Source organism: Xyrauchen texanus, chromosome 35, assembly GCF_025860055.1.
Source record: "Xyrauchen texanus isolate HMW12.3.18 chromosome 35, RBS_HiC_50CHRs, whole genome shotgun sequence".
NCBI classification, from domain to species: Eukaryota; Metazoa; Chordata; class Actinopteri; order Cypriniformes; family Catostomidae; genus Xyrauchen; species Xyrauchen texanus.
Window position 1 is genome coordinate 6,185,268 of NC_068310.1, and position 26,060 is coordinate 6,211,327.

The 26,060-nt window shown below is 36.7% G+C and overlaps 1 protein-coding gene across 1 annotated transcript; it reads left to right on the top strand.

The window, feature by feature from the left end:
• The first annotated feature begins 1,818 nt into the window (after positions 1-1,818).
• On the top strand, positions 1,819-26,042 carry si:zfos-905g2.1 (uncharacterized). Its single transcript, XM_052105442.1, has 9 exons — positions 1,819-2,159; positions 6,787-6,917; positions 12,890-13,048; positions 14,122-14,184; positions 14,651-14,710; positions 16,522-17,011; positions 21,861-22,064; positions 22,637-22,767; positions 25,895-26,042. Exons 1-9 carry the CDS (start codon positions 1,910-1,912, stop codon positions 25,940-25,942), a joined length of 1,536 nt encoding a protein of 511 aa, XP_051961402.1. The 5' UTR covers positions 1,819-1,909; the 3' UTR covers positions 25,943-26,042.
• Positions 26,043-26,060: the final 18 nt, after the last annotated feature.

The following is a 26,060-nucleotide window of genomic DNA, read 5'->3' on the forward strand; positions in this document are numbered from 1 at the left end:
TTAATTTTAAATAATATTCTTCAAATTATTTTCATAAAGTTTCATCAAACTGAATTAAAGGGATAGTTCACCCGAAAATGTAAATTCTCTTATTATTTACTCATCTTCATGCCATCCCAAATGTGTGACGCAAATTAAGATTTTTTGATTTTGTGGTGACCAGAAATCCAGTGGTTAAATCCATATCTTTAGAAGCGATATGATAGACGAGGGAGAGAAACAGAGCAATAGTTAAGTCCTTTTTTGCTATGAATTCTCCTCCCTACCCAGTAGGTGGCGATATGCACAAAGAATGCTAATCGCTAAAAACACAAGAAGAAGAATGTGAAAGTGGAGATTGATAGTATAACAACATAATAATAAATATAATAATAATTCAATTATTTTATTATTTTGTATTATTATTATTTATTATTATAGAAACTCATATACAAGCTGTGCAGTATTTTCTTTTCTAGAGGCAAGAGGCCTCCGAGTGAGAAAAAATTTAATATAATAAATTAAATAAATAATAATAAAATATATTAAGATCCCCAATATTTATTATATAGGCCATGCTGAGGTAAAATGTAGCACCATAAGGAGGACATTTTAATTTTGCTTCTTTATTAAAGGTGCACTAATTGCCCTTGTGGTCTTGGACTATAATATCCACTTATACATTCACACATTCTTCTTCTTTGTATTTGGTGATTGGCATTCTTCTTGCATATCACCACTTATGTGCAAATGGATCTTCAAACTTCTGGCCACCATTCACTTGCATTGTGTGGGTCCACAGAGCTATTCTTCAAAAAATCTTCATTTGTGATCAGCAGAAGAAAGAAACTCATACACATCTGGGATGGCATGAGGGTGAGTAAATTATGAGATTAAAAATTTTGGGTGAACTATCCCTTCAAAGATGCCATTGTAGAAAATCACAATTGGTAGTCAGCCATGATTAATTTAATCCATGAGTGAACGTGTTCAAAAACAGGGTGTTACTGACGAGTTGTATTCCAGAGCAATTCTTCCAGGGGAGCCACAAGTTTAGCTTAAAATAGCATAACAATGCGCTCACGTAGACGTTCTATGGTGGTACTCTGGCAAGGAGACCAGAGGACGTTCTTTTTGAATGGATTTCTGTGGAGGTGATGCTTGAGTGTGCTGAATAAACTATGATACAATTGCTGTTTTTAAAGAGAGTAACTGACGATTTTGCGACAGGTAAATGTCGGTTACGGCTCGACTCAACCCATTCATTTGTATGGTATCAGCAAACGGTGACTTACTGTCTGGAAAAGTTTTTTTATTTTAATTTTTTGCCATTTGTGCTCTCGCCAATTGGAAAAGGGCAGGTTGTCATCTCGATTCATGTGATCCTAACATGGCCGCCCTCTTGTGGGGACCGTCTCCATGTAGAATAAAATAGCGTTTATGAGGTTACTCATATGGCTCTTTTGAGTAGTCATACTTAATTTTAATTTCTAAATTACAGAGTGCACCTTTTAACAACAATTAGAACATGATCAATCATTAAACATCCCAAATTAAACAAAGCTATACCTCATACACATCATAAAACCAATAAATGCATATTAAAGTCTTTATTGAGATTTACTTAAATAAATTGTGTACAGCAGATCCAGTTCCTGTCAAAGTCCGTCAGCAAACGATTCATTTTTCCAATTCTATCACAAAACTTGTGATAGGCTTTTATATTCAGGGAAAGGACTTGTTCAAATCTTTCGTTAAGGAAACACTCTGTGTGGATCGATTCTCGCAGTAAACCTCATCATCGGAAGTCGATCCGCCCATTCCAATAGAACATAGCAGCAATACACATCAGTGAATAGAAGACAATCGCGGGAATCAAACAGGGTTTGCTCTAAAACAACCTCTATATTGCTGGTTGTAGTTACTAGAAATGAAGGTAAAGCTTGAGACGGACGCTGATTCGCCTTCACAGAGTTTCTCAAACAGTTGTGAGGGCGGTGAAGCAAACAGCCTCGTCGACAGTCATTATGTCGTTGTCAAGCTTGAAGATGAAGATCAAGCATCTGAAACCGAAATGGATCTGAGTATTTTCGCTCCTGTCGAGTCCGAGTGTGAGGAAGATGAACTTTCAGACTCGGACTCATCCTGGTGGAGAAGAAAACACCACGAAGAGCAGCGAGGTTTCAGCTACATCTAATTAATTTAATATGCGTGTTTGTTTGTATATGTTGTTATGTTTGTGTCAGTCTGTAAACACTAACAAAATATCAAAGCTGTACGAATTCAGTTCCCCTGAGTAATAACCTCAGGTGTAGTTCATCACATTAACTTTGAACATGTTCCTCTAACGTGTGACAACCAGAAAGTTTCCGATTACATTTTGTCTCAAGGTAGGGTAGCCTGGGGCTAGTCCTCACATTTTTTCCTCAAGGGAATATTTCTCTGTTTTATTATTGAAAGCCCGTTTTTGCCACATTCCATAAAGTTTTGGTTACAAAAAAAAAAAAAAAAAAAACAATCGAACATTTCCCCCGTTTTTGCTATAAAAAAAGATACAGTTCATTAAATGCGTTTTGATATATCTTTGACAACATGCTCCTAATGTAGGGCTGGGCGATATGGCCAAAATTGTTATCACGATAATCTTTTTCAGGTTGTTCGATATCGATATTTATCACGATACATTTACACATTGCACTTTCTTATTTTATTTCAATGTTGACGGAAGAAAAGAAGAAAAAATAAATTCTAAATAGTCATAGTCTCTACAAAACTGCACAGGGGGTAAAGAGACGGCCAAAGCAGTGGGGTCTTCGGGATCTTTTACCAAAATATTTTATAGTTTATCAATTGAAAATGAATGTTAAAAGATCATCTGTTTGTTCTGAAGCATAGCAGTACAGTATTTGTTGGAATATTTTTACATTAAAATGAAATATTTTTTATATTTCTTTAGATTCAGTTACCCATGGGGGCATAGAAGCCCTTGTGACTGTGGAATGATGCTAAATGTGGGTTCAGGGGTGTCATGAGAGAAAATTTAGAAAACGTTTTTTTTTTTTTTTTTTTTAATATAAAAAACATTTGTATATTTTCATTAAAGTGAGAGACTAGTCTACCAACTAGTAATTTTAGTCTTTCCTTATCCATTCCAGACATCGAATTAATTTTCACAAAATTAGAACAGAAATCAATTTGTTTATTATTAAAGGCTCCTAACATGCTGATTAATAAAGAAACAATATGGTCTAAAAGGTGCTTTGAAACCACGTTAACTCATGTGGCGCTTCATGTCTACACACATGCAGGGAAAAGAGGCAATGCGTGCGGAGCGGGACAGGGCAGAAATGATTCATGTTTGGTACTAGAGAACAATATTCATGATTACAGCGAAGAAAGATCAGAGCTGTTGTCCACAACACCGTTGTTCTGTTGCCCTTCACTAGAGACGATGAGAGGGCGCAACCGTTGTCATGAAATCTTGCGGTCTGGATTGAATAAATCCGGTGTCCGACGTAGCCTAATCGTTAGCAAGACAGCTAGCATTAGCAAGTTCATCCAGTCTGACCCTACGTTACCACTGGCGCGTTGTGAGTGAAGCTGAGAGCGTTCTCAATTCATTCCTATGAAAGCCGAGCGTCATGCTCACAAGGTGGATCATAGGATTGGCAGCGGTGCGGAGCAAGCTCTCTCCTAGCGCTGTGAGCGCCTTTGAGTGGATTTCGTCCGCCCCAGTGGAAACGCAGCCTGAGAAAGCCGAACTGCTTGTGTTTTAGCAACACACAGTAAATATAGAAAATTCCTCAAAAGCTTATCATGGATTTTCTTTATCGTGATATATATAGATTATCGCCCAGCCCTACCCTAAAGCACCACAAAATCTATGCCTCTCTTTACTCAAAAAAAAAAACTGTGGATAATGGTTCAGAGGTTAACTTTAAATTAATATGTAACCGCAACTCAGATATGTCCTGTAGATGGAACCTTATTGAATTGGGTAAACACAACAAAAGTTAGACATGTCAAAGTAACTCAAATTAACTTCATTAATTTCTTTACATGTTGGCTAGTGATAATTCATGTTGTTAACATGCTAAATACATGTTGATGGTAAGCACTACAGAGTGCAGCATGGTAGCTAAGCTATGGTATGTACATCAATTCCTCAAAACTGAAAGTATGTGAATGTACATATTCTCATCCTAAACTCAAGCTCCACTCTTCACCATATAATGGTAACTGCCAAAGCTCAAACAAAAAACAAGCTCTTCTAAATCTCAACATAACAAAACATTACACTTACAAGTGTTCCCCTTATATTCATCCTGCACAAAAATGCATAAAATAACACTTCATTGTAACATTTACTCTCCCTGTTGAGTCCAAGGCAAAGCATGCTGGAAAATAGAAATCCCCAGGCCAGTTTCATCAGTCTACACAGTAACTTAATCCATCCAATAAAAGTATTCCCGAACCCATACATTTCCAAAATCTTAAAAAAAATTAATCCCATTCTACCGTATCAAATGCCTTTTTGGCATCAAGTGATCTGGCCACTAAGAACCGCCTTAAGTGCCTCCCTAGCCATGCCCACAGAGGATACTGAGGACCAGTTGGTCTCCATATAGACATTGATTGCAGCCTTTAGCATTTGTTGGAATTCAGGATTTTGTAAAAGGGATACATTAAAGCAGCAACTATATGATTTATTTTTCTCCATATGTGCAACACTTCTAAACACACAAGGGTGTGATCTAAGATTAAGATGTTCCCAATTGAGCAATCAACAACAGATTAAATGACTGTTATACACAAGGGACTTGTATATAAAAAAACAAAATTATATTCTATAGTAAATCTTATGGACTGATGAAAAAAAATGTATAGTCCCTATCAGATGGGTTCAAAAGTCTCCAAATACCTTTAAGACCACAATTTTTACACATCCTTTGAAGCATTACTGTTGCACTAGGGGGCTTGCACACTTTTGCTTCACTATGATTGAGGACTGAGTCCATCAAAAGATTCAAGTCTCCTCCCAATATTATACCATGAGGGGTGCCAGCTGCTTGCAACATCCCTTCAAGATCTATAAAAAAGCCCTGATCTTCAATGTTAGGTGCATAAATATTAGCCAAAATAAGACTTTGTCCCTGAATTTCAGCTAAAAGTATAATAAATCATTAAATAATAACTAATTTATCTTTACTCCGTTTGAGACATTTGAATTGCAGATGTTTACATATCAATGTAATGACTCCCCTGCTCTTACTTGAACCAGTACTATAAAAAAATACCCACCCCGTATCTTTCCAACTTTTTCAGCTTTCTGCGGAGAAAGGTGTATTTCTTGAAGAAACACTATCATATTTCTTATGCTTAAGAAAAATAACAATCTATTTATGGGGTGCCCCAACCCATTCACATTCCACGTGGAGAGAGACATTCCACTCATATTAACATTTGACATTTTGACATATAATAAAAAATATTTTGTGTGTCAAAGACAAGATTCTAAAGACCACATCAAATCCCCGAACATCCCCTAGAATGAAAAAAGAAAATGTGCTCATTAACCCAGTGCACGACAGTGCCAACTGGCGTTCATCCCTCCAAACTCAAACAGTCCATGCACGCCTACAAGAGCTCCCACGACAACCTTGCTGTCGGATGGCTCAAGTCCAGTGTTTCGATACATATTTTGTGAGACAGAATTACACCGCAAATGATAATCTATAAAACAAACTCCAGCCAATAGGCAGAATAAACCCAAAGAGTGTGTAGATTCATCCACAAACCCGTCCCGAAGGTGTGTTGCTTTACAAAATAAACTCAACCAGCACAAAAAGCTTGCGCATATTCTCCAAACAGTCAAGTGAATGTCCAGTGAGCCGGTCCACCCGGCTGCAACGTGAGTACCATGAGATGAATTACTCCATTGACTTTATGAAGGACATCGCTTGTTGTGGGCTTGAGAATGTTTTATGGCCATCCTTTGCATCTATTCTCAATTTGTCTGGGAATATCAGTGCAAAAGCAACCTTCCGTTGATGTAAAAGTTTCTTCCATTCCTTGAATTGATCACGTTTCTCTCTTCTCGAGTTCGCAAAGTCTGGGAACAAGAAAATGCTGTGGTTCTTTCAAGAAAGCCTTCCTTTACTCCTCGCCTCGCGTAACGCAAGATCTTTATCGGATGATCTCAGAAATTTGGCCAGAATTGATCGAGGCCTGTCTCCTTCTGCGGATCGCCGAGCTGGAACCCTGTGAGCTCGCTCGATTCAGCTTATGGCCCACCATGTCGACCAGACTCTGAAAGAGCCCATCCAGGAATTCCACCATATCCTGTCCCTCCACTCTCTCCAGGACTCCCACGATATGAACGTTATTCCACCGGCTACATTTTTCCATGTCCTCCAACTTCTCCCAGACACACTATGGAAAGAGAAAATCTGCTCCAAAAAAAGTTAAATATCACACAAGTGGTGCTGTCAGCAACCACATAGGTCAATGCTTTGAAACAACAGGTGATGTTGAAATTGACAGTTCTCAAAGACTGCCAAAAAAGCCTACAACAACTCTCAGGAGAATTCAAGACCTCAGAAAACAAGACTCTTTCCAGAAGACCAATAACCAGAAGGTTATCTAAAGCAGGTTTTGTTTCTAGAAGATGTGTTTAAAAGCCATCTCAGAAAAACAACCAAGATAGAATTAAGTTTTTTTAAAGTTTGATACAGAGTGATTCAGCAGAGTTATGTGGAGTGAGTTTAAATGTAATTTGTCTCATAGACTCTCTAATTTCTGTCTCAGATAATCTGGAGGATTCTGCGACCCCTGAGAATCAATCTTCCAACAGGAGTCTTAAAGGATGCCAAGAAACAAGCAAGAACTTGGTGGCTAAGCAAAAAAAGCAGAATCCTGTATGCAGTGCAGAAAACATGGTATGATGATTGTTCATTTTAATTTTCAGAACTTCAATGACCTACTGACTTATATGTGAGGAATATTATATAGAAGATTGTGAGACATTGAGCATTGCACATGTGAGGTCAGTTTAAGGATAATTTCCTTTTAAGAAGAAAAAATAAATCAAAGACTCTGATTTGTCTTCATCAGTATTATGTTCTAATTTTTAATTGTAAACTCTGTGGTTGGAAAAGGAAAATTTTGAAGGATTTTCTAATAATTGATAGTGCATATCTTATTTGAGCATCCGGTGCTCATGCCAGGAGAGCAGAACAGTGAGCATTGTTCAATTGTCCTTGCTTTCAGATAGTAAAAACACTTCTGTGTTCTATTCCATTCAATACTGTTTGTCTTTTAAAGGAATATTCTGGGTTCAATACAAGTTGAGCTCAATCGACAGCATTTGTGGCATAATGCTGATTACCACAAAAATGTATATTGACTTTATATTTATACTGCCCCTCCTTTTCTTAAAAAAAATGCAAAATCTGGGTTACAGTGAGGCACTTACAATGGAAAAGAATGGGGCCAATCCTTAAACAGTAAAATTCTCACTTTTTCAAAAGGTCAGAAAACATAAACAATATTTGTTAACGTGATTTTAGTGTGATAAAATCACTTAGGCCTACTAACATTTTTCTGTGTAAAGTTTTTGTACAACTTTGTACAACTTTGTTGCCATGATGATGTAATCCTAAAACCCTAAAATGACTGTAAAAATGTCAATTTATACAACTCATTCAAACAATACTAACATTCAAATAATATACACCTATTAAAAGAATGAATGTAAGTGCTTTTATAAAAATTATAAGCTTCATATTTCTGCCATTTTAAACCAATAAGAGAAGTGTTTCCGACAGACGTAACTAAAGCAGCATTACAATGAATTAAGGGGTAAATTAGGTGTATGCCTGGCTGACTAGATAAGTCTTTAGTCTAGACTTTAACCAAGAGAATGAGTTCCTTTTGATATTCTTGTTATTATTAACAGGCCGGAGTTTTGCAATCGTAGTGAGTGTGATTGATTATAATGTGATAGAAGGTTTTTAAGTACTTCGGAGCTAGACCTTAACCCTCTGGGGTCTGAGGGTGTTTTGGGCCCTGGAGAAGTTTTGACATGCCTTGACATTTGTGGTTTTTTCAGTTGCTTAAAAACACATTAATGACTAAAGTCTGATAACACTGTATTCAGCACAAACTCGGCTAAAATAATACGTGAGCAACGTGTGTACATGTTTGTATTTTTGAGAAAATAACGTTTATGCATGGTTTTTGAAAAAACTAATTTAAGTCATTGAAATAAGGCCATATAACACATACTAAACATTTGTCCACAAGACTTTTGAGAACTGGATCTTGTAGCCTTGATTTCTTTTCTACAAAATGATGTGAAACAAAATATAGTAATTTAACTTTTGTAAGACACTTTTAGTGTTAGAAAGGTCATATGCGAGGAAGCGTGAACTATCATGAATATTGATTGTAATTCACACAATAGGAGGTAAAGACCCCTCCCCTGGGCCTATCAATGAGGAATATGACAGAAAGAGAATGAATGTGAGGAGACTTGATGATCAAAATCAAGTTTTAAGTTAAAGGAAGTAATCTGACTATACATTTTCTTTACATAAAGACTTTTAATTTTAGACCTACACCACCGTTTAAAACTAGTCTCTTCTGCTCACCAAGGCTGCATTTATTTGATCCCAAATACAGTAAAAACAGTGATATTTTGAACTTTTTATAATAACAGTTTTCTATTTAAATATATTGTAAAATGCAATTTGTGATCAAAGCTGAATTTTCAGCATCATTACTGCATTCTTCAGTGTCACATGGTCCTTCAGAAATCATTATAAGATGTGATTTTCTAATATGGGCATATTTAAAGTGCATTTTACAAGCACAAGCTTTGTCGATGATAATGAGGCTGCATAAACTCTAGTTAAAATATAATCTAAACATTCATATTATTTTTATATCATATATAAATTCATCATATCATATTTATATCATACATCATACAATTTAAATACCTGCTTTAGCCAAAACAGCATTTAAATGTAACTAAAACTTGCCTATTAGGACATATTTCAAATTTCAATACTCTGAATCCTGGCTGGCAAGTCTTACCATTTGATTTGATCGCCTCAGCACATTAGCGTATGAATGGCACGCTCTGCTGGTGAGTGTGATCACATTAGAGATAATTAGCTGAGCCAGTAAAAACTGTACATCACTTTGTTTCATACAGATTACATTGCAGGACAATATTTGTTTTAAATTAGAATTTTTTTATTTAAAAGTAGACATTTTAAGCTTTCTTTAGACATATGTTTCATGTTTGTGTGACAAGTATTCGCAGAGTTTCAGTTCATTTTTGTGACGTGTTTCTGAAATATGCTCATGAACACAGAGACTGCTGAAAGCTCACCCTTTTTATTTTCTTTATATTACAAAAGCACAAGGTTTTGTTGTTATTGTGAGTGTACACAAATAAAAGTAGACCCTTTATAGTCTCTAATGATGTCTTACACTTATCTGTATGCCCCAAAATGATGGACAATTTTATGTTGTTTCCGCTGTAATGACGAATCCAGCAGGACTGGCGCATCCGTCAACCCCAGAGGGTTAACCTACAAACTTATCCTAAAATAGCATAACACGGCACTCCCGTAGACATTCTGTGGTGGTGCACTGGCAAGGAATCCAGATAATATTCTTTTTAAATGGGTGTTTATGGAGGAGATGCCTCAGAGTGCTGAATATACAGTTTTTGTGAGGAAACGCCACATCATTTAATGAATTGACCGCCTGTCTGCTATTCTTCAACATGTTTTACACTAAACAATCCTTTTGGAATGAACTTTCTGTGCTGTTTAGTACAATAAATGTAAGTTTTATAAGAAGTCACAGATGATTTTGTGATAGGTAGGTGTCACTTTACGGCTCTCCCTGTTTATTTGTTTGGCATCCACAAATGGTGACTTGCTGTTGTAACATGCTAGTTGACCGTTACAGGCTCTTTTATTTTAGAGCCGCGGAGGATGTTATCTCCATATATATAAAATAAACTCTGATAAAACATCTTTGTTTATACAAATATCATGCACTTTACACCAAATTACCTGAACAATGACCAGTGCCTTTTCATAAATATGACAAAATACTGATATTTAATGACGTAACAATTGTTTTTTTTTAATATAACAGATATACACGATCAGCTACAATATTAAAACCACCTGCCTAATATTGGTCCCCCGTAGTTACCGTAGACTTTGTCAGTTCGAACCAGTGTGGCCATTTTCTGAGGACCAGACAGACATTTCCATTACCGGAACTGCCAATAACTGGATGTTTTTTTTGTTTTTGGCACCATTCTGAGTAAATTCTAGAGACTGTTGTGTGTGAAAATCCCAGGAGACCAGCAGTTACAGAAATACTCAAACCAGCTTGTCTGGCTCCAACTAACATGCTACAGTCCAAATCACTGAGAGTACATTTTTTCCCCATTCTGATGGATGATGTGAACATTAACTCCTGATCTGTATCTGCTTGATTTTATGCAATGAACTGCTGCAACACGATTGGCTGATTAGATAATCGCATGGATGATTGTTGGTGCCAGACGAGCTGGTTTGAGTATTTCTGTAACTGCTGATCTCCTGGGATTTTCACACACACAGGGCTTAAAGTATTCCGGCCGGGGGCCGGATTTCCGGCTTGAGGGCAGGTCCGGCCTCCGGCGCAGGCAAAATGTATTAATCAGGCTGCAAATTACAGTCGGACGCACTTTCGGCGCGGACGCGCTTGGAAAAAACGAGTGCGCCGCTTCCATTATGAGCGCGCATACCGCTCGGCTGCATTTGAAACTGGGAACTTCAATGCGGTTTAATATTTTCGAGTCAATTGATTTCACCTACCAATCATATGAGAGGAGCGCAGCTCTAACTAACGTCACAAGCCTATCAGAAGCAGAGCTGGGCGGGTCCTGGCAACAGTGTGATTGAGATCCATACCTCACGTTAGCGTCGTCGGTGAAAGCATGGAGCGCAGAACTCCAGAAACAACATTAGGTGACTTAATGTCATCATGGATGAAAAGAAAGAAAGGATGTGAGTTGGTTGATTTCAGTAAATTAGCTCAGGTCAGCATAATCATATTTTCTGTCTACACCTTTTGATGTTAGCCTTACGTTGACTGAGCTAACATTAACATACACTTCTGCTAGGTAACTTTAGACTGTTAGTTAAATATTTAATGTAGAACATTCTGTGTAGCTTACTAAAAAAACATTATGTGTAGGCCTACCATGAAAACGAGTCCACTTTAAACCACTTCATTTTCTGTCAGCAATGTATGACAAGTAACGTTAGTGCTGTCAACGTTAACGTATGCGATTTCTTTTTTTTTTGTCCAGCTTTAATGTTTTAAATATTTAACACAATTAACGCTGCATCCGTTCTTTGTCATTCTTTAGCTCTTATTAGTTATTAGTTTGTCCACCAAATGCTTTAAACCATTAATGTGCGACAAGACAAAAGAGAACGCACTTCAGTAAATGTCCTCCTCACACACACACACACACACACACACGAGGCACAAAAAGTCGCGAACCAGTATCGAATTCTCTTTCGCGCTTGAACGAACAATAACCCTTAAATGAGTTAAATAAAATCTTAAATGTAAGTAAAGAGTAGTGAGAGAATGAGACGCGTGAGATCCTGTCACCAGCTGTAGATCTTAAAGTGACAGTAGCCACTAATTCTGTCTGTCAGTAAAGTTAACCAAAGAACAAAGGGAACAGAGAAAACTACTCAACTACTCAAAAAAACTACTCAAACTACTCTTTGACTAAAGAACGCTTGTAGCTTTAATAAGGATTAATCTAATTTAATTTATAATTTATGCATTGTGGACTATTTTATAACCCTAAAATTTAGTATACTAAATAAAATATCAGTGATACTGGCCTTCATTAATAAAAAGATGCCATTAAGATACAGCCGTAATACTTAAAAATAAATGGTTCCATTTGAAGATAAGTCCGTCTGTGCAAAACAATGTGCCCCCCAAAGTTCAGGCTCAGGAATTTTTTTCACTTTAAGCCCTGCACACAACAGTCTCTAGAATTTACTCTGAATGGTGCCAAAAACAAAAAAAAACATCCAGTGAGTGGGAGTTCTGGGGATGGAAATGTCTTGTTGATGAGAGAGGTCAACAGAGACTGGCCAGACTGGTTTGAGCTGACAAAGTCTACTGTAACTCAGATAACCACTCTGTTAACCACTACAATTGTGGTGAGAAGAATACTATTTATTATTTGTTAATTATTATTATTATATGTCGTTTTGGAGGCACAAGGGGGACCTAAACAATATATATATATATATATATATATATATATATATAAAAATGCACAAAAAAATGGCTCCCTACCTGTGAGTTACATCACATGACTTTTATTTGGTGGAACATTTTTAAATATTAGTCATATTTAAAAAATGTAATAAAAAAAATAATAATGATAAAAGATAATTCCAAACTACTCGTGCTACTAGTACAATTTTTGTCTTTTTTTATTTTATTTTGACACTTTTTTTCATACTGTTTCCAAATGGTTACACCACATGGCATTTTTATTAATTTGATTGATTTTCATGACCGTAATTGTTTTGTGTGAATTTAATTTGAGAAGCATTAGTGTCTCACATGACCCACATTCCTATCCCCCCCCCCCCACCCTTAATATACGCTTCAATGTAGTTGTAATAAGTACCATGCTGTTCAGGTATTTTTCTTCTAGTGTAAGGGACAGACTTTACTCTTTGGAACATTTTCAAATTCCTAACTAACTAGGAGTATCAGATAAATAATATTTTGTTCAGTAAGCAAAAGAGCAGAGTTCTCTTATCATTAACAATGTTTTTCTCTTACAAAGGTCGTGAATTTAGGACTCCCACCCAAGGATCTCACATGTTACCAAGCTGTATCTCTGTCAGATTCAGCCCGAGCTCCTGCAGAGATGTCTGGACTGGGTACTGCAATCAGCCCTCTCGCTGCAATGGAGCCCCCTGTATTTCCAAACGCACCATTCCTGGTTTGTTGAGTCACTTATGCTTCGATAAGCGTTGAAGTGGACACCGGTCAATAATAATTTAATATTTTGTATTCACAAAATAGTCATGTTTATTTCACGGTTCTCTGGAAAACTTGATTCTCTGTGGTCAATCGTAGTATTGCGCAGTCAAATATTTTAGCATAAAAATTCTGGATGGATACACCAAGATGCAAATATAATCTCCAAAATGCACATAAAAACATGTATGCTCATTGGAGGCAGATACATTTTTTAATTAGATGAGAAGACATGCATAGCACCTCAAATGTTGGTCTGTTTATTCTGAAATTTCAATATAATATCTAAGGTAAGGCTTCTGCTGCTGAACGTTAGCAAACATGAAGATTGACAGAGGGTTTTGTCTGTGTGCTCTAAAACGCAAGTCATTTTTTTACATTTAATAAAAGAGCCACAGTGGCTTCAACTTCCATTTTCATTTATATTTTGCTCCAGTTTTCCCAGTGATGATTTTCTTCTCTGCTTTAAGTGCAAAATCTTAATATCGCAAAAACATTGTGCAAATAAAATAAATTCAGAACTAGAATGGTAACATGACTACTAAATTAATCTGAAAGTATCCTACTGTGTTCTGCAGAGCTGTGCTCAAGTTCTGTCTCTCCGCGGTCTCTAAAAGTAAGCTAATAAAAGTTTAAACTACAATCAATATTTTATACCCGTGTATATATTTATTTAACCGTGTAATAAGCGAGATGTTGTACAGTTAACTGGTCATTTTCACAAATGAAATACTGGCGAGTTAATCAGAAATCCTGTTCAAAGCCAAAGTGTGTCGTCTTTCATAATAAAATAATTTCCAACCAAATCTGTATTAATTTCCATTTATTTATTTGCCAAGTAGCCATGTAATAACGGCTGATATACAGACAGGTCAATATTGCAAATTACACCCATTTAGTTAATACAAGTCCTGATTACCTTTTTTAGCAATAATGACTATAGAATACAGACTGACTATAATAAGTCCTTCTTATAACAATGTTGTACAGATCCGTGTGTTTTCACTTTAATTTCCTATTTTTCTTCTAATTCAGAGCAAATCTGTTGTTGGTGAGGATCAGCAGAACATATTGCTTGAAGTCCTGAATCATTGTAGAGTAAGATCTCAGTTTCAACTTTTTTTTATTTTGTTTTAAACATATTCTGATTCCTATTTAGTCAACATGAAACAACATTCACAACCAATTTTACTTACATAATGTAATGAGACATGTCAGAGTAAATCTGAACATTACATTTGTCAGGAATTGATTGGATTGTGAAAGTCTGCATCCCATCCGAATGTTTGCATGTGTTGATCGAAACGTGTGCTACATTGATGATGTCAGGTGGAGCAAGTAATTGCAAAGAAAAATACAAAAACAGCTTTTATTTATTTAGAATAGTGTGCACTGATAAATCATGCACATTAAGGACAAGAAATGTGTATTACGAGAGTATATGGGTCCATTTTTATTTAATAATGACTTTTTGATGTAATATGCAGGGAATGGAACTAGTAGCTGATTTTGTATGTTAAATGTACAGATTTCCTGACCCAAAATCATTCTTTGTGGCTTGCAGTACCTGAATGAAGCAGTGCAGAGGCTTGAACAGAAGATTGACAGACAAATGGCAAATGAGGTGCAGTAAAGATTGACTTTTATTTGCTTTAAACTGAGTGACCTACTGAATATCATTCTTGAAACTATCTTTCTTTTACTGGTGCTATCACTGACGGTATGCTTCATTGGCTATACAACAATATCAGGAACATTGCTCGTCCTTTTAATTTAATGAAGCACTGGATTATTTAAGGTTTATTACATTTCCTTGGTTTATTTTTCTTCCACTCAAAGCCATCCTATCAAAGGATTTTAGCAAAGCGGAAAAATGGCCCAAAGGTTTGTCTACTTTACTGTTTATTTTCCACTTTTAGTGACAGTGTACGTATTCCCCTTATTCATCTCCCCACCCTGTCACTCTACTTTTGCATAGAATCTCAATTGATTAAATTAGTTTTCTTTCCAAAACCATTTCTGTAAATACAAATCAGAAATGACATCAGTCATAGAGACGGTAGTGTAGAGTTTTCAAGTTCATTATTTATTAGACTTTACAAATGTTTTTATGCAGCCAGTTTAAATATTCTGTCCCATCATAACATTATTATTCTAACAAAGACCGCACTGTCAAACGCAACTGCTCACATGCCCACAGAATGACCTTTTTATTACATTTATATTAAAAACATTCAGTCAGTGAACCAGATAAATGCTAATGGTAATAAAAGAATAGAATACAACAGGCATATTGTTTTACTCCCTGACTAAAAACTGTTCATTTGGACAGTAGTATACAAAGTTACAAAGAGATGCGTATATCCTGAGTAGGGATGCACCAATATCACTTTTTCTTCTGATCAATATTGTTGTAATTTGTATACAAATAATAATGATAACAATGATAAATTAGTATTGTTGACTTTTAGAATTTTATAATACAATATAGATTTCAGTTGTGCACCTTTAACTTTAAAACTCTCAGACTCTAATTTTGACAGTCGGAAACACTCCTGGAAGTCTTGGAAGTGACTGTATGTGGGCTAGTTCACACTAGTTTAATTAAATTCTTATTCAAAATCTGGTGAAATGCACCTGTGGCGCCAAAATATTGAGCATCTACATCTAAAATTGTTTTTGGGTGTGGCTCTCAAACATTGCGCATCACTAGCCTACGCATGCTATGGATGTGTGTCAACAGTGCTAGATCATTCAATTACGCGCTGCGCATGCAGAATGTATATTTACTTATTAAACAGCCTTTTGCAATTCACAAATCTATCCCATATTTTCACATGGCTTTGAATAACATGAACAAGTCATATGAACTACTTTAATGGTGCTTTATGGTTCTTTTTATGTCATTTTTGGAGATTGAAAGTAACAAACATGACTAACACACAGTATTGGATTTGGATCCGGCTTGTCGGACCGATACCCAATCCATCTAAAATTTCTTTAAGCATAAAACAAAGGATTCCAGAAAAGTTTTATTTTCTCTTGATCCTTAAACAACATCTGATTAGGTCCTGAGCATTGTGTCATTTGGAGTTTTCTTATGCAATCTATCCAACAGCAGATGACATTTCTAACCTATTATTGGGGTATTCACATAGCTGGTATTTTTAAATGTTTGGGTTCTCACGCTCATGGAAATACTGGAACTCTTGGAAATATCATTGAATTTTAAAATTGTGATTTCAATGCACAGAAAAGCTATGGTAATTTCTATAGTGAAAGTAAATTCCGCATTAATCATTAGTGAATTGGTGTGAATCAGAATTATTTAAAACATTTATCTAGTAATCATAAATGCCTGGAAAGTCATGGAATTGAATTGATCAAAAAGTTTTTGTCTTTTAAATAAGTTAATATGTGTCTCACATCTCTTAGAGACTGGCCTCCCTACCTGTTAAAGAAGAGCAGCTGTCCTGGTCTTTGACCCAGCATCTTGGTCCACCAGTCCAGAGAAACCCACAGTGGATCCCTCCCTGGAAACGGAGCAGTGCTCAGAGAGGCCCAGGCAGAGCAGATCTTCAACAGCTTGACAGCTACAGCCAACAGTTGGCCAAACCCCCTGGTGGTGGGCGAGGGCGAGGCAGGGTTAGAGGACATGGTCGTCGAGGGAACAACAGCAGATCCAAACCTCAATCTCAGACTCCTCATCTTGCTCAGCTCACATCGAATCCAATTGAAGATGGAATCTCTACAGCAGAAATGGAGGGTCCACAACCATCCAAAGTAATGAAGAAAGGCTCTCAGCATAACAAGGGTCGGCAGAAAAAGAGGAAAAACTTGGCTTTGGTGGACGGGGCTGAAGTTGAATCAAAGATGGTGTCCAACAAAAAAAAAGTCAAACCTCAAGTTGACCTGGACACTAAAGGTAGGATGCAGGCTAAATTCCACATTAAATCAGAATTGACTAGGGCTGGGTAAAAATATAGATTTTCTGATACATTGTGATCTTCATTTCAACAATCAATAGTGATCCTTAAATGCCAAGATCAGTCTTTTGCGCTATGCGGTAACCCTTCACAATGTGCATAAATCACTCGCATATGCGAACAAATATCGTGCTATGCGACTAAAATGTCTTTGATTATCCACTAGCTGGTACACTGCCAGAATTTACTCACCATTGATTGTATAGTAGTGGTGAAGGATCTCTGAGCTGAAGTTCTTTCACAGCAAGTTGAAAATTAAAGTTTGGTTTGATGTGATCCGTGTAATGGGAGTTCAAAGATGAAATCCACACAATATCTTTGTCATTGAATAATCTATCTTTTAATTTCCTTTCTGTTCTTTACAGTCAGTTGTTGACCAATAGAAAGAAAACTGCAAACAGTTTATTCTAATCACACATAGCACAGATACAGTGAAGAAGCCATTTGACTCCTCTTTTGTTAATGTGCACTGAGCCAAAACACTTGAGTCCTCTTAATAAGAACTAAACGAAGTAAATAAAACTGGGAAACACAGAAGGGAAAAAACATCACAATCACATCGCATCTGTCTGCTGTGTAAATATTTTTTGTACAATTTCTGCGAGTGTCTAGCCAGAGGGGAACTGGCCCCCACAGTGAGCCTGGTTTCTCCCAAGGTTATTTTTCTCCATTAACCAGCATCTTATGGAGTTATGTGTTCCTTGCCACAGTCGCTTTCGGCTAATACACAGTTTACAATCATATTTAATCAAACTACACAACGATGACTAAGACTTTATAGATATTACAGTTTAATTTTCTGTTAATGCAAGATTTTCTGTAAAACTGCTTTTGAAACAATGTGTTTTGAAAAGCGCTATACAAATAAAAATGACTTGATAGGGTCAGCACATTTTTCATCTATTTATTATTTTTTTTTAAATCACTTTGAATATTATATGATCAAAACCATATATAATAATATAATAGTTATTAGTTATTTCTTTAATTTTTTAACTTGCTTGAGGCATTGCTATGCAGACCAGTTAAAGCCTCAAGCCTTTATTTTGATGGAAAATGGAGGGAACTGAAGTTTCAGTTAGTAGTTGAGTTGATAACTTCTAAAAATACATTTATAATACAGTGAAATGTTTTCATCTCCCTTTCTGCCCACAAAAGCCCAGTGTCATGGGGTTAAAGGTGCCTCAGTATGTTTTTGTTAATTAAAAGAATTGTACACAGATATGAATAGTATTTTTTTTAATGAAAATGAAGTACAGTCAGTTTAAATGAAGATTCCAGTCATGTCAGTAACCTAATAAAAGCTGTTTAATTTTACATTGAGCTGGTCACCCACTCATGGAGGCTCCCAAGTTGACCCTGTATCATGCAACTAACTGACCATTAGCTGGAAATGCTATATAAAGTAAACATGTTATTATTATCATTATTCGTGGTAGGAATTCAAACATAAAAGTACATGTAAACAAGACAAGCAAAAAAAAACTAAACAACAACAAACACACAATACTTATTACGGAGCCCGAATAAACAGTATAGTCTAGTGTGATGGTATGGTATTGATAAAAAGGACTGTAATCCACCAGACAGTCCAGAAAGAATGAGTGCAGGTAAAAACATAAAATGTCCAAACAAGAGGTCCCTGCTGGTGTCATGAAACAAACCGCTACTACCTGCAGCTGACATGGCAGGGATCACAGACAAACGGAGCAACCAGAACCCTTATAATAGGGGAGCCTACAAGCTTAGCATAAAATAGAATAACACGGCACTCCCATAGACATTCTATGGTGGTACACTGTGGAGGAGACAAGAGGATGTTCTTTTCGAATGGATGTCTATGGAGGAGATGCTTGAGTGTGCTGAATAAGCTGCTTTTGTGAGGAAGCAGCTCATCATTTAATGAATTGACCATCTGTCTGCTCATCTTCAACATGTTTTACAGTAAACACTCCTTTTAGAATGAACTATGTGTGGAGTTTACTATGATAAAATTGCTGTTTTATAAGAGACCTCACGGACGATTTTGCGACAGGTAGGGGTCACTTTATGACTCTTCCCACTCATTTATCAGTTAACTGTCATAACACGCTATCTTATCACATGGCTTGTTGAGCGCGTTACCATGGAGAGGTAGAGCGTGTGGAGGCTTCATGCTATTCTCCGCAGCATCCAGCACATCCAGCACAACTCGCCATGCACCCCACCGAGAGCGAGAACCACATTATAGCGACCACGAGGAGGTTGCACCATGTAACTCTACCCTCCATAGCAACCAGGCCAATTTGGTTGCTTAAGAGACCTGGCTGGAGTCACTCAGCACACCCTGGATTCAAACTTGTGACTCCAGGGGTGGGCGTCAATACTCGCTGAGCCACCCAGACCCCCTCGTCCCTCCTTTTCTTGAACAAAATACTTAAGTCTGGGTTAAAGTTTGGCACTTACAATGGAAGTGAATGGGGGGCAACCTGTAAATGTTAAAATACTCACTTATGCCGCAAGACATAAACATACATCATGATTTCGGAGTGATAAAATCAATGATTAACCTTTACTGTGTAAAGTCATAGCCAATTTTACATCTCTATTGCCTTGACGATGTAATGTCAACAAACCTTAAAATGACTGTAAATTATGATTTAAACAACTTCACAGCTCAAATAATACATGAATTTTAACAGAAGAATTAATGTGTGCTTTTATCAAATTAAAAGCTTCACATTTCTGCCATCAAACCCTCCAAAAATTGGCCCATTCACTTCCATTTTAAGTTCCTCACTGTAACCACTTGTTTTTTTTTTTGTGTTTTTGTTTTGTTTTTTTTCTACACTGTTAATTTTTTTTGGTTTGTTAAAAAATAACAAAATGAGCAACAAAAATCCATCTTCCAAACTATGTCTTTACTCAAAAAGACTGAAGTATTTATCATATAATAATATTATTCTAGGTTTGTCTGAGCTGTCGGGACAGATTTCACGGGAAACTGCAAACATTTGTCATTTGCCAGTACATGTTGACTTCATATCTGTACACAGAGAAAATAAGATCTGGCTACTGTAGCGCTTGTATGGTGTGGGAATAGCATGAGGCTGAAATTCTGTTGTCACACTGAATGAGAATAATTGACCATGGATCATTCAAACTGCCAACCTCCAGGGAATCACCTGTTGTAAAAACAAAGAAATTTCTTTATAATGGCAATAATTTATGTAAATTAATCCTTTAGTCGTAGGCTTGCCAAGGACATGCGAGTCTTGAAATGATGTTGACCACTAGTTGGTAACAATGACAATCTATAAATTATTTATTACCGTGGACTATTTGGCCAGAATATCCTGCAGTTGTACAAACATTACAGTGTTTGACCTTATCAGACTAGCAATCATTATGTCTAATGGTAAGGAACGTTGCTTAAATTTTGTAAAGTAATTATTCATTAAGTCAAAACACAGCATAATATATGGCACTCACCTGCTCAGATGACATGTTTTTGAATATCCGTCTTTTCCTTTCTTTCATTATTTATTTGTCCATTCGCTCTGATAAGATGTCCTATATCCATGTGTACACTGGTGCCTTGATCCATATTCTTCTGAGGAGCAGAGCCAAAGCACAACCAAAATAATTTTCTTCTGCAAGACCACTAGAGGGCCAAAAGTTACATAGTGTAGCTTAGGAGGGACGAGTTTAAATACATTTTTGTGGTAATCCAACATTATGCCACAAATGCTGTCAATTGAACTTCACTTGTATTGAACCTGGAATATTCCTTTAATATAGATTTGCATATTAAATTGTAGCAGCCAAACATTATATAAATGTGCCATTTAAAGTGAATCTGGAGAGTGATAATATAATGCGCTCAGCATGTTAGCACACTGAACTAAACTCTGAGCACATCTGTCACTCAGGACATAAGATTGATATTATTTGTGTGTCCTCACGGTTTGATAATTGCACTTGGTCATATTGCGATTTTGATATTATTTCAATGATTAGCACAGCCCTGTTGTAAACGGTACAACTTATGCATGTAAACATGTAACAAAATATACTTCATATTACTGCAATAGTATATGTGCAATTACAACATCATATTTGTTGGTGGAATCCATTGATTTCTACACATAAAACAAAAAAGCTAAAATGTGACATTATGAAAAACAATAAATTAAAAGTGTAAAAAAAAAAAATACTTTCGCAAACTACCTAGTTAGAAGGTCCTCTGTATAATTAATTTGAGAAAGAACTCCTTTCACATGTAAGCAAAAAGGATGTTATATTTAAAACATATTTACCAATATAATTCTGAATCTATTTGAACCGGGATATCGGTCACAATACCCAGCCCTAAAATTTCCCCTATAGTTTCTCAGAACATGTTCCTGTTCTTATTGTGCAGGACTCATCATTTGTAATCTTTCATCAAAATATAATAACTTCCTCTGACAAAGAAACCACATTTTCTGAATGATGTCACCAAACTGTCTTTTTTTTTTATTTTTAATCCCTCCAACTATCTACATTCAAGTATGAAATACCCACTTTCACAATCCAATCAGTTCCCAATCAATAAAATCAAGTTCCGTTTCACCTGGCAATGTCAAATTTAATGAAGTAAAATGGGAATTTAACGGTATAACATAACTTCTTGAATTATTTTTTGGAGGGAACTTTATAATTTACTCTGCTGTATTGTATTAACATGAATAATGTTTTCTAAATTTCCTTGTAATTTCCAGTGTTGTTAAAAAAAGATCAGTGAATGGCAACTTTTTTTTTTTTCAGTGATGATCGGAAGCTCCTTGCGGAAAGTGTGGATCCCGATGTCTGTGTACAAGGAGGTGTTTAAGGAGACTGAGCCCCAGAAGGCCGTAGTGCCTGTGCTACATGCTCTCTTTCCTATCAGCACTCTGTCCTGCAGTGCTGTCACAGGCAACCCTATAAAAGGCATCCAGCAACTCGACCCGAACATAATAGAGGCCCTTCGAGGTAGAACATCTTTTCTGGTACCTCTAAACATGTGGCTCAGAGTGCGTAATGCAATAACCCCATTTACACCTGGTATTAACTAATTATTATTATTAATATTAATATTGTAAAATGTATATCTGACTGGTGGACAGAGCTGAATACAGGTGTACATGGGAAGAAAAACATATTTGTGATCCAATCACTCAGTAATGGTTTCTCTGACCAATCCGGCAGTGCTTTCCTGGAAATGTGCTTAATTTAGCACTAAGAATGACAAAGGTGCTGTTCAAAGAATTTTGGGGAAAAAGTGAACAATTATCATTTAAATGTAGTGAAAGTGTAAATGAAAGCATTAAATAGCACAATGAATTAACCCCTACATTATTTACATTTAAATATTTGACAGACAATATTTAAAGTAGTCTATAAATAAGCCGATATTTAAGTATGTGTTCCCTGGGAATCAAACCCATGACTTTGCTGTTGTTTGCACCATGTTTACAAATTTTTATGGTATTTTTTTGAGTTGATTATAATAATATAACATGCTGTTTATATGATTTTATTCATACTGTGTTGTGTTTTTTCAGAGTTTCTTGCTGAGATGTACCCACAGTATGATGTCAGTGTGAGGGGTGTGACCTGGGCACAGTGTCTTGGAGTGATCAACAACATCACCAAAAACCTCAAGAAAAAGGCTGGAACATCATATCTGACAGAGGTGGGTTTGTCCACAAAGCCAGCTGGTTCATGGCCCTGTTTCAATCAAGGACTGACTTTACCTACAACATACGAGTGCTTTTCTGTCAGTGGTTTTGAGGGTAAAATTTGTGATATATATTAGTGGATATAAAAAGTCTACACACACCTATATTGTGAACAATTCAATTGAAAAACAAACTGAAATCTTTGTAAGAGATTACAATAACCTGGTTGCATAAGTGTGCACACCCTCTTATAACTGGTGATGTGGCTGTGTTCAGAAATGAACCAATCACATTCAAACTCATGTTAAATAGAATTCATTACACACCTGCCATCATTTAAAGTGACTCTGATTAATCACAAATAAAGTTCAGCTGTTCTAGTAGGATTTTCCTGACGTTTTCTTAGTTGCATCTCAGAGCAAAAGCCATGGTCCACAGAGAGCTTCCAAAGCTTCAGAGGGATCTCATTGTTGAAAGATATTAGTCAAGAGAAGGGTACAAAAGAATTTCCAAAGCATTAGATATACCATCATCAAGTGGAGAAAATATGGCACAACAGAGACATTACCAAGAACTGGACGTCCCTCCAAAATTGATGAAAAGACGAGAAGAAAACTGGTCAGAGAGGCTTCCAAGAGGCCTACAGCAACATTAAAGGAACTGCAGGAATTTCTGGCAAGGACTGGCTGTGTGCTACATGTGTATTCTTTGCTTAAATCATCTTTCTTTCCCATTCTGACATTCAGTTTGGAGTTCAGGAGATTGTCTTGACCAGGACCACACCCCTAAATGCATTGAAGCAACTGCCATATATATATATATATATATATATATACACTCACCTAAAGGATTATTAGGAACACCTGTTCAATTTCTCATTAATGCAATTATCTAATCAACCAATCACATGGCAGTTGCTTCAATGCATTTAGGGGTGTGATCCTGGTCAAGACAATCTCCTGAACTCCAAACTGAATTTCAGAATGGGAAAGAAAGGTGATTTAATCAATTTTGAGCGTGGCATGGTTGTTGGTGCCAGACGGGCCGGTCTGAGTATTTCACAATCTGCTAAGTTACTGGGATTTTCACGCACAACCATTTCTAGGGTTTACAAAGAATGGTGTGAAAAGGGAAAAACATCCAGTATGCGGCAGTCCTGTGGGCGAAAATGCCTTGTTGATGCTAGAGGTCAGAGGAGAATGGGCCGACTGATTCAAGCTGATAGAAGAGCAACTTTGACTGAAATAACCACTCGTTACAACCGAGGTATGCAGCAAAGCATTTGTGAAGCCACAACACGCACAACCTTGAGGCGGATGGGCTACAACAGCAGAAGACCACTCATCTCCACTACAAATAGGAAAAAGAGGCTACAATTTGCAAGAGCTCACCAAAATTGGACAGTTGAAGACTGGAAAAATGTTGCCTGGTCTGATGAGTCTCGATTTCTGTTGAGACATTCTGATGGTAGAGTCAGAATTTGATGTAAACAGAATGAGAACATGGATCCATCATGCCTTGTTACCACTGTGCAGGCTGGTGGTGGTGGCGTACTGGTGTGGGGGATGTTTTCTTGGCACACTTTAGGCCCCTTAGTGCCAATTGGGCATCGTTTAAATGCCACGGCCTACCTGAGCATTGTTTCTGACCATGTCCATCCCTTCATGGCCACCATGTACCCATCCTCTGATGGCTACTTCTAGCAGGATAATGCACTATGTCACAAAGCTCGAATCATTTCAAATTGGTTTCTTGAACATGACAATGAGTTCACTGTACTAAAATGGCCCCCACAGTCACCAGATCTCAACCTAATAGAGCATCTTTGGGATGTGGTGGAATGGGAGCTTCGTGCCCTGAATGTGCATCCCACAAATCTCCATCAACTGCAAGATGCTATCCTATCAATATGGGCCAACATTTCTAAAGAATGCTTTCAGGACCTTGTTGAATCAATGCCATGTAGAATTAAGGCAGTTCTGAAGGCGAAAGGGGGTCAAACACAGTATTAGTATGGTGTTCCTAATAATCCTTTAGGTGAGTGTGTGTGTATATGTGTGTATATATATGTGTGTGTGTGTGTATATATGTATATATATATAAAGTTGAAGTCATTTTTATAACCACTCCACAGATTTTATAATAACAAACTGTAGTTTTGGCAAGTTGTTTAGAACATCTACTTTGTGCATTACATGAGTAATTCTTCCAACAATTGTTTACAAACAGATTGTTTCACTTTTAATTGACTATCACAATTCTAGTGAGAATTTTACATGCACTAAGTTAACTGTTCCTTTAAGCAGCTTGGAATATTCCAGAAAATGATGTCAAGCCTTTAGACAATTAGCTTCTGGTAGGAGGTGTACTGAATTGGAGGTGAACCTGTGGATGATTTTTAAGGCCTACCTTCAAACTCAGTGCCTCTTTGCTTGACATCAAGTGGAAATCAAAAGAAATCAGCCAAGACCTCAGAAAAAAAGCAATTGTGGACCTCCACAAGTCTGGTTCATACTTGGGAGCAATTTCCAAACACCCGAAGGAACCACGTTCATCTGTACAAACAATAGTCCACAAGTATAAACACCATGGGACCACGCAGCCGTCATACCGCTCAGGTAGGAGACACATTTGGTTTCCTAGAGATGAACATAGTTTGGTGCGAAAGGTGCAAATCAATCCCAGAACAACAGCAAATGACCTTGTGAAGATGCTGGATGAAACAAGTATCTATATCCACAGTAAAAACAATTCCTATATTGACATAACCTTAAAGGCTGCTCCACAAGGAAGAAGCCACTGCACCAAAACCACCATAAAAAAGCCAGAATACAGTTTGCAAGTGCACATGGAAACAAAGAGCTTACTTTTTGGAGAAATGTCCTCTGATCTGATGAAACAAAAATGTAACCGTTTAGCCATAATGACCATCGTTATGTTTGGAGGAAAAAGGGTGAGGTTTGTTAATATGAAATCTGTGGAGTGGTTAAATTTGTTTTAATGACTTCAACCTAAGTGTATTTAAACTTCTGACTTCAACTATATATATATATATATATATATATATATATATATATAATGCCAAAAGGGACATGAAAATGTACTATATAACAGGATTGACTCTGCTGCTCTTTATTTCAGGTTGGTGGCAGACCAGCACTTCATTCCCACAGTGTTTTTAAATCCTGATGAAATAGCCTGACGTAAACAAATACTCCACTTGTAACACTACTGTTCTAAACATGTTTTATCCATTACAACTGTACACAGTATTTTTGTTCTCTTTTCCATAGCTCCTAATTTTCAA